The 9894-nt window shown below is 50.1% G+C and overlaps 1 protein-coding gene across 1 annotated transcript; it reads right to left on the bottom strand.

Annotated features, from left to right (window-relative positions):
- Positions 1-3088: 3088 nt before the first annotated feature.
- On the bottom strand, positions 3089-8880 carry LOC144369730 (NUT family member 2F-like). The gene is made up of 6 exons (XM_078029838.1): positions 8219-8880; positions 6963-7091; positions 5786-5925; positions 4934-5310; positions 4452-4568; positions 3089-3772 (listed from the first exon to the last, which is right to left on the bottom strand). The coding sequence occupies exons 1-6, from the start codon at positions 8878-8880 to the stop codon at positions 3089-3091; spliced, it is 2109 nt and encodes a 702-aa protein (XP_077885964.1).
- Between the last annotated feature and the right edge of the window lie 1014 nt (positions 8881-9894).

Here is a 9894-nt window from a genome sequence, read left to right as displayed (position 1 = left end):
CCTCCAGATTCATGGTAGGCTCCAGTCCAGATAGGGGCCAAAGCACTGGCCTGGGTTCATCAGGATCAGTCACAATCCACAACCCACACTTCATTGCAAGTTGACCTGACCCAACACAGGCCTTGCCTTTGCCTCTTCTGTCCAATCACTCTGACCACCCCATGTGGGCTCCCTGCATCCAGGACATGCTCTATATACTAGAGAGAACATCAAGTACTATACTGGAATCTGATTTCTCTTGAGTTCTTGATGTTTTTGTGTATTGTGACCTGAATGTTTTGGCCTGCAGAATGCATGAGTGAATGCCCTAACCTCCATGAGATGGTGGCTTCAGCGGCTCTTAAGATTTTAATGATGTCATCAGGGTAGAGTTCCCATGATAGTACTAGTGCCCTTGTAGAAAAAGGAAGGGATGCTAAAGCTCTCTTAGCCATAGGAGGTCACAGGCAAGGTAGCCATTTTCTCAAGCCTGGAGGGAAAAACCTCACTGGACATTAAATCTCGCACCATCTTTCTGGGGTTTCCCAAATTCAGAACTGTGAGAGATGAATGCCTGTGGTTTCAGCTTCCCATTCTGTAGCAGTACATATGGCAGCCTTATTTGAGTGAGACAGAGTACAGAGTGCCCTGGGAGCAGGGTTAAAGCCTGAGACAATGATGTACATCTCCACGGAGGATCCAAATGGAATGAGTACTCACTCATGAATTCTGCAGCACCTCAATATCCTAAGCAGGAATTCCTCGGAAAAATGTGGTTGGGTGTCCAGAGAGATCTATACTGGTGCCTCCCCCCCGCATCTCCAACACTAGTTGTGATGTTGCCTGCCATGAACAATCAGATCTATGCTAGAAGGTGAAAATACTAAGTGAGGGACAATCATGTGGAGTCAGAGAACCAACTCTCCATCCTGGCTCACATTACTTCCAGGAATCTCCTGTGACCTTATATCCCCTGAGTGATGGTGATGCTCATTGAGCACCAAGATTGCTTCACTCACAGGATTGTGATGGGCACCTGAGATAAGGCCCATTTCCTCCCCTGGTGTGATGAACTTGGTTGGGAATATAGGTCTCTCAGCTTATCCCTCCCCCCTCAGGATGTTCCCTCTAGTTTTCCTACATCCCAGCCTCCTTTCTCCATGCCACACTTTTCCATCCATCCCCACTGTCCAGCATCACTCAGTAGAGGAGAACGAAGCTGTCTTCAGAAACACTATTTCCAGGCTTACTTCTAGAAACCTGATTAATGTCAGAGGGGCCTGAAGGCTCAAAAGCAGGTCTCTATCCAACTGAGACAGGAGGGCTCAAAGTTGTCAATAGGTACTTGATAAAAATTTGTGACCCTGATTCTGAAGGCATGGAACCTGGGTCCTATGGAGAACCATGGAGTTAGATTGCACATGACAGACCACAAACAACTTCACTTCCAATCACTTTTGTGCATGTCTGAAGTCACCCCAGTTCTTTATCTCACAAATGACACTAAAATTTGGCCTCCTTGCAATTTAAGTATTCTCCTTGGTAGAGTTCCACATTTTGTTAATTGGCAAACCATGTGATATGCAGCCTTCTTTTTTCCTCATTGATTTGTAGGAGAACTTGATTACATTACATTTGGGCCAGTCACACTCAGTATTGGTCAGGCTGGGGTCGGGGTGGGGCCAATACTACATATGGGAGGATCAGAGCACTGCATGAGTGGGGGGTGGGTCTGTCTTGGGATGCAGTCAGGACTTGCAGCCTGCTGGGTCCCCAGTGAGTTGCGGTCAGAACTGCAACTGTAGGGGGGAGAGGTATAAAGGTCGGCCTTGTCTTCTCAACAGGAAGCCTACACAGGGAGACCACAGCCATGCTGGGGATCAGTTGAATAATATTGTCCATCATCATTCAGGAGAGGAGAAAGAAGCTGTCTAGGAAAAAATTGTTTCCAGGGTTATTTCTAGAATTTACTTAATTGCACAGGGGCTTGAAGGCTCAAAAGCAGCTCTCCATCTAAATGAGACAGAAGGGCCCAATGTTCTCAATAAATTGATAAAAAATTGTGCCCCTGTCTGTGATGGCCATGGCTGCCACAAATGCCTCACAGTCACTCAGAGAGTTTTGCTTCCATAGCAGGTCCTCCCCAGATGACTCCAATTTGCAGTGCTCAACAGGACTCAACCCTTTGGGACCCCCTTCAATGGTCCTTAGTGTGGAGTGCCCTAACCATGCCTAAGCAGAAATACTGTGGGTATCTTGGAAGGACACTGTGCATGCCTGAGTTCACCTTTTAAATCAAATAAGTGGAGAACTGCAGGAACTGCTAGGTGCAGTTGTCAGATGATCTCCAGGGAACTGATGGAAGAGGCTGGCTACTGATCCCAAGAAGGCAACATTGCAGTTTCGATCACTAGGAGCTGAGGGTCCCTGACATTCAATCTCAGAACTAGTCACACTAAGATCTGAGAGCCACCAGTTAGTCCTCAGACCTCAGAGCTGTGAATACCAAGGGAGATGTGCTTTGCCTCTTTGTGATTTCTCTTCATAGCAGGCCCTCAGATGATTGGTAAGGGAGATGTTTAACAGGCAAAGATCATAGAGGGATACACAGAGAAGATCCCCTAAACCAAGAGAGGCTTTTCCATGAGGTGATGAGTTGGGTTTTGGAATCTTGTCTGTTTTCTCCCAGGATTAGGGGGAGGACTCATCTAAATCTGGAAACAAGACCCAATAGATGGACACTTGTGCACCCTGGGTCCTGGCAACCCCAGTTATCACCTCTCAGTTCTCACTGCATGGAGGTGCACAGAAAACATGGCAGAAGCTGGAGATTTTTTTTTCCTACCAAACTGCCTTTATTCCCAGTGACAGTCAAACAAGGTACAGTTTCCCACCCAGGATTGAACATTGTGACCCTCCCCTCTCAGTACCTCCCCCTACCCTCTTTCTACATTTACTATACCCTCCCACTCCCTACATTTTTCTGAGAACCCACAGGAACTGTCCTATGTGATGAAGAACCTTTGGACCTTCCAACACAGAATGAAGCCAGGTGAGATCTTGCCTGAGGGGCAGCCACCCCAGAGGCCACCAGTCAACACGACTGTCCTCAGGGCCTCTTCTTCTTTTGGTTGCCTGATGATGTGCACTTCCTCTTCTGAGGCTGTGAGGTTTGAGCCAGCTCCAGATCCACATCTTGCCCTCCAGTGACCTGGAGGGGAGGCCCAGTGCAGGGCGTGTTTTTCATGAAGCATGTGCGTCCAGTGAGAGCACTCTTCATGGACATGGCACCTGGAGGAGGGTGGGAGCTGAGGAGTCCTCTCTGGGGAGGTGGGGCCTGGATTTCTTGATCTCCTGAGCACAGGGTTTCTATTGGAAGGGCCTGGCTCCGGGACAGTTCCCAGGGCAGCAGGCGGTGCTGGGAGCTAAGGAGGAAATCCAGGCTTTGGAGGTCCTCATCCACACTGCAGCCATTGGCTGTCTTATGTGGCCGCCCAGAAGAAGTGGCTTTTCTGGGACCCACTACACTTTTGTTCCCCAGGTTTAAGGAGGAGGATCTGCCGTTTGGGGGAGGATGGTTGGAGTGGATGGTCCCCAATGAAGAAGACCCTTGACAGCCTTGGAGGACAGCAGTGTCCTTTGAACCCAGCAACTCTGGCTCGGCGGTCCTGCTCCTCTTCACGACCTGGGAAGCCACCTCTGTGGACCAGTCCTCCGTGCTGGCCCCTTGATCAGTGTGATGTTTCCGCTTCTCTGCACCTTGTTTGGCAGCTGCCTCAGAAGCTCTTGTGTCCTGTTGGGACATATCATGACCCTGAGGCACCTGCAAAGGTGCTTCTTCACAAGATGAAGGAGGATATGGGCACTGGCCAACTCTTCTTCATGCATGAAATGGGCCACAGGGATTAGGACAATCATATTTCAGTGGGAAGTGGATCTGTTACTCATCTTGGTCTCATAAAAACACACTGAGTGTCTGCTGGACACTCCCCTGGGCTTCCTTTCTGCTTGATATCCTGAACCCTTCCATGGCTCTCATGTCTCCTTCCTTTTTTTTTTTTCCATCCTACATCATGTGTCCTGGAACAGACTCACTCAGGGAGCCATCACAGACAGGATAATGATAACATCCTCTGGGCCACATGAGTAAGGTCCTGTGCCTTCTTCATCTACCTGCTATCCCTTGCTCCCCTCTCCACCTGTGGTAATTCCCTTTCCTGTATACTTGTGTCCCTTTGTCTCCTAGTCTGCCAGGTATTGCTCTGTGCCTTGGTGTCTGTTCTGAAACCCTGGAAACCCTCGTGTCTCTACCTCCTTTGTTCTACCTGGTGCCCCTTTCTCCTTGTCTACCTTTTGTTTCGTCCCAACCCCTCTTGTTCCTGCCGTCCCTGCACTTTATTATCAGGTGTCCCTGCCTCTCTTCTGTACCACCTACCCCAGGTCTACTGGGAGACCTTCCTTCTGCTTTCTACCTGGTCAGTGGTGTGTCTTTCCTGCTGCTCCAGTTCTTTTGTCAGAGCCAAGATATTTATATGTGGCTTGTTGGAAAGTATTTCTTCCAGGAAGCGAGGATGAATTATACTCTCTGCCTGGGATGAGAAGGAAGAGAGTGTGAGTGAACTTGGGAGGAAATGGCCCCAAGTCAAGAGGACTTCTAGGAGAAAGAGGAAGCAATAATAATCCCATGCTCATTTGCATCATGGGGTTGTTATATCCCAACTACCAGCTACACCCATGTATGAGTGCACATGTGTGCATGCACATTCTCTCTCTCTCTCTCTCTCTCTCTCTCTCTCTCTCTCTCTCTCTCACTCACACACACACACACACACACACACACACACACACACACACACCATAATAATAATAATAATAATCTGAGATTCTAAGCCAGGAAACTGAATTCCATGAGTGCCGAAACTTTCTATACACCAAGATTGTAGGCCCAGCTCACCTTGTTGACAAAGTTCTCATCAACATAGCTCAGGAGACTTGGATGTGGGTGTAAATCATCCTGTATTGGCTGTTGCTCTAGTCCTTCCTCTCCCAAGTTTGCGCCAAGCTCTTCTGTAGACAAGTAGGAGGGCTCCCACGTGGCAAAGTTTGTAGGCCCGAATAGCTCATCCATGATGTCCATGTACTCTTGGATGGCTTCAGGTGGGATCTCCTCGGGCGCCTTGTTCTCTGGCCCTTTGGTCTTGGCCACCTTGTTCTTGCGTGCCTTGGTCTTGCGTGCTTTGGTCTCAGGCACCTTTGTCTCTGGTGCCTTGGGTTTGGCTGCTAATGAGCGGGCGGACCATACCTTAGGGTTGGTCTTTCTGGAGGTGCACGCTAGGACAGGGAGGACCAGAGTGGTGTGTGAATGAGGATTCCATGTTCATCCCAAATACTTGGTAGTAGGCAGGGTTCAGGGGACTTAACCTGGTATGCCATGCATGAGGACAACCTGACCCAGGAACCGAGGGATATAATAGTGCACCAGATGCAACATCTAGGAGATTCAAGTGGGAGGACATTTGTAGTGACTGGTAATGCATGCACTCTACCCTACCAGGACCCAAGTCCCAGGCAGATCTCGTGTTGTTTCTTTGGATAGACAAAAAGAGAAAGGAGATCCGTACTTGGCCCAGTCAATACACAGTTCATAGCTGAGTGGCAGGGACCTCAGGTGTTAGGGGCTTTTTTTCTTGTAAGAGTGAATCTCCAATACTGAAGGAAAAGTTCTTATTTGGGACAACAACTTGCCTTGGCCTTTTTCACTGTTTGGACACTATCATAGACTACTGTGTGAATGTGGGTACCCTACCTGGCTGTTGGACAGCCTCAGGGACTGGAGGCCTTCGGATTTCCAGCCTCGGAGTTGCAGGAGGAGGTCGGCACTGGAAGACCCCTGACAACTGCATCCTTGGATCTTCCATCTCCTCTGCAGCCTCAAACTCCATGAACCTTGATGGGATTTGGGTAAGGCAGGCACAGGCTGAGCTGAGAATCAGGTTAGCCATACCAGGCAGGTGCTGGTGTGGGATTCTAGGCTATGGAGTATTCTAAGCTATCATTCAGGAGCTAGTGGCAGGAATGTGGAGTTGCTTCCTGAAGTAGGTCCGGCCAGTGACAGGAGGGAGCTGCTACAGAGGAAGAACTACAGTTCTCGGGAAACACTACATCAACTAGCACCTTAAGGGAATCAGATCTGAGGGACCCAGGCAGGGCCCCTAGCTGATCCTTGTTCTGGCTCTCTCCTGTTTCTGCCAGGAACCACATGATCAGTTTAGTTGTCGAAAATGGTCAGGGATGTGATTTATATCAGGGAACACCAGAGGTCCTGACCCAATTCAGGGGTACTGAGGCTGGGACCTTGGGCCCTGAAAGGATCATCTGGGATACCAAATTACAGGCAGGGTCATGTGGAAGTGAAAGCTAAGCTGAGAACATTGGGTTTCTTCCAATGAGGGTGGGTTCTTCCCTTCCCTTGTTAGAAAGGCTGGGATTATATGGAGCAAAGGAAGTAAGGACCAGAGACATGTCCTGGGGGCACCTGAGGTGGTGGCTGGCCCTGACAATGCACTTCCCACCACCACCCTCTTCTGGAACATCAGGTTGAAGTAGTGGCCACTTTGATGAGTTATAATGGACCTCACTCTATAAAGAGGTACCAGTTCCCAGGCAGGTGGCCCGAGTGAATCTAGTGCAACTTTTGCCCTCTGCAGAGCCAGCAAAGCAGCAGCAGACCCTCTGGCTGGGCTGGTACCTCCTCCCCATCCTGACCCTGAACCTCAAGGCAGAGTTGGAATCAAGAGTATGGAGCCTGGAGTTTCTGGGATTGTTGCTGAGAGAATGCCCAGGCCTCAAGCTAGAAGGAGCCACTATTTGGAGAGCTAGATGCCTCGGAGCCCAAACATAGGTAGGTGACAGGCTGTACCAGACCTTGCTGTGCAAACCATGATCCCCCATCAGTAGGCTCTGGGCCTTGAAAACTGGCTCACTTTTCTGCAGTCTCAAAGAAGACCATCCGATCAAAGTTGCTGGTGCGCTGCCATTCCTTCAAACCCTTCCTCAGGCCCTCTTCCATGGTCATGGTGGGCTCTCGTCGGGACAGAGACCGAAGCACTGGGCTGGAATTCATCAGGATCAGTGTCCACAAGGTCACCCTTCTTTATCAGTAGACCAACAACATAATTTCCTACCTTTGTTATATTTGCCCCATGATGTTCAACTCCAAGTATTGACATTGGGACTCCAGGATACTTATACACAACTTTAACACCAAGGGCTACATTGACCAGCATGATTGTGATTGGATTCCTCAAATATCATTGAGGTGTACCATGTGATGAATGTTTTTATCCCCCAACATTCACCCGTTGAAGCCCTAACCCCCAATGGAATGGTGTCTGGAGACTGCGTTTAGTGCTTAGAAGGTTAGATGAGATCCTGAGGGTGGCGCTTCATGAGGGCATTAGTGTTCTTCTGGGAGAAGGAGGAGACACTGTGAGGACACAGGTGAGCCAGCTGTCTTTTCAAGCAAGGAGAGGAGAGAGCAATCATGGGATTTTAGGTCAGTTACCCTTTACCTGGGAATCCTGACTAAAGAACTGTGAGAAAGGAATGCCTTTTTGTTTTTTCACAAATTTTCCATAGCATCATGTATGGTGTCCCAGGCTGACTGAAGACGGTGCACAGAATGGCCTAGGAGCAGTTACAAACTGGGGCAAAGTTGAACATTCCCATGCAGTATCCAAAGACAGCTTCCCCTCGAGTGTGACATCACCAGAGGGTCCTGATCAGGAGTTCATGACAATGTGTATGGGTAGCCATAGATTTCTGGGTTGAGGCCAGCACCACTAAACCCACTTGTGGTTGGGACGTCCCTTGTGCTGAGAACAATCAGGTCTATGGTGGAAGGTGAAATGACTGGGGGAGGCATGGAGTCAGACAGCCAACTTCGATTCCTGGCCCACATTACCCCCAGGAACCTCCTCTGACCTTGAGTCCTCCATGTGATGCTGATGATTATTGGAAACAAAGATTGCCTGCACTCACAGGCCTGTGATGGGCACCTGACATAAGGCACGTTTCATTCCCTGGTGTGAGGGGAATACATCTGGGAATGTAAGGGTCTCAGCTGGTCCCCTTACCCTCAGGACCTTTCGAGCAGTTCCCCTACATCCCAGCCTCCTCTTTCCAACCCATGCTTTTCCTCCTGACAGAGCTCAAGGGGGAGCCGGAGGAGAACACTCACATGAGGAAGCAGGAAAGTGCTTCCACATCAGGAGTCTGAGGAAGGTGCCTGCGGACCAGGGTCTTGAAGCGCTGCCAGCGCCGGAAGTTCTCATACACGCTGGGAGGTCTGCTGGTGTCATCTGGTGGCACTGCAGCTGGGAAGGTGGGTAGTGCGCCCTCCCCATACACTGTACCTGGCCATTGGTGCGCATTCATTGGGAACATGATGGGGGCCATCTGGGCAAATGGTCGTGGTGCTGGAGGGCGAAGGCCCAGGTGCCAGTGGATCCCATAGTTTTGAATCCCTCCACTGTCTGAGGCAGGTACAGTGGTCCTCGGGGCAGAAGGTGCTGTGAGGAATGGAGCAGGATGCTCCACACCCCCACAGAAGGCCCCTGGGGCCCTCCAGTTGAGGGGTGCCTGAGTGTGGATAATGTTCTGAATATGAGGAGGCCCCACTGGCCTCAGTTGTGGCCCATGTTTTCCAAAGGTGGACAGCCCTGGCACATATGATTGTCCAGGGTAAGTGGACAGCACCAGAGGGTTACCCTGAGAGATAGGCGCAGTCACCCTTGGTGCCGGGGGCAGCTCCCAGAATGGCTGGTGTGTTGGCACAGGGGCAGCTGGAAGAAAGGGTAGGCCCCTGAACGCAGACACGTGGGCACCAGGAGTGAAGTTCATGCCTGCTCTCCGTGATGCAGATGCTGTGGAGGCAAAGCAAAGCGGAGAATGGAGGAGGGAAAATGACAGCAGTTTCTTACTCAGTGGAAATCTGAGAACAAATGCTCCCAGCTCAGGGCCCTTGGGCAGGGAAATTGTGCAGTTTGCAAATGTCCCTTTGAGTGAATTTCATGCTGTGTTCCTTTAGTCATAGTTCTACCCTGAGAAATCTCATTTTCACTACACCAGGATTCCCAGTTGACTGTGACACCTCAGCTTTCCCTGATTCTGAGAGGCCCCTTGTGCATCCTTTGCAGACACTCCATTGGCCTCCTAGGTGACTCCCTAGAAATGGATCAATTTGACCCTATTCAGTGGCACCATGCCCCTCCTCATTCTCACCACTAGGAAAGGGATCTTCTCCAGGGCAAATGCAGGGGCTTTAGGGTCCCTTGTGAAGGTGACAGATTCTAAAAATGATTCCCCCATCACCTCCTCAGCCTTCCTTTTGCTAATACTCCTTGTATACCCCTCCACTTTTTTCCTAGGCATCCACACACAAACAAGAAACACCTGATTTAGATGTCTGCCTAGCTAGAGGCTGAGGAATTGTGTAGTTCACCCAGGAGCACATCCTGCCCAGCATGTGGGTGCTTCTCCCAGCACTTCCCACACCAAACACTAATGGGGGACAGAGCCTGGCCATCTGTGATCCTAGTGCTCACTGGTTCCTGCCATAATGCAGGGAGCTCCTTTCCCAGGGAAGAGGTCTATGTGATAGACACTGAGTCCCACAGATCCTCTCCTGGGCTGACTAACAAAGGTTACTGAGGTTTATGAAGTTGATGGGATGGTGAGGATTGGGGTTTTCCAGAGGTTTTCACAGACACTGGTCATTTTTTTATTGGGCCTGGGAATTAGAGCCGTTCTGATGTCCTTTTCCTTTGCACTCCTAATAATGGGAAGGGAAGTGTCACAGAGACTCAGGCCTGCACCAGCTGCTACCTGCAGCAAGGTTGTTGGGAGCACATTCCT

The sequence above is a fragment of the Ictidomys tridecemlineatus genome, chromosome 13 (assembly GCF_052094955.1).
Source record: "Ictidomys tridecemlineatus isolate mIctTri1 chromosome 13, mIctTri1.hap1, whole genome shotgun sequence".
Taxonomy (NCBI): Eukaryota; Metazoa; Chordata; class Mammalia; order Rodentia; family Sciuridae; genus Ictidomys; species Ictidomys tridecemlineatus.
This window is presented reverse-complemented; position numbering and strand designations above follow the sequence as displayed.

Bases quoted from the DNA above. Each gene is read 5' to 3' on its own strand.
- LOC144369730 (XM_078029838.1), bottom strand. From the start codon at position 8,880: ATGAACTTCACTCCTGGTGCCCACGTGTCTGCGTTCAGGGGCCTACCC. The intron at 7,092-8,218 runs GTGAGTGTTCTC...GATGAATTCCAG, and splicing joins GCACTTTCCTGCTTCCTCAT to CCCAGTGCTTCGGTCTCTGT. The intron at 5,311-5,785 runs GTAGGGTACCCA...TCCCTGTCCTAG, and splicing joins TGAGGCTGTCCAACAGCCAG to CGTGCACCTCCAGAAAGACC.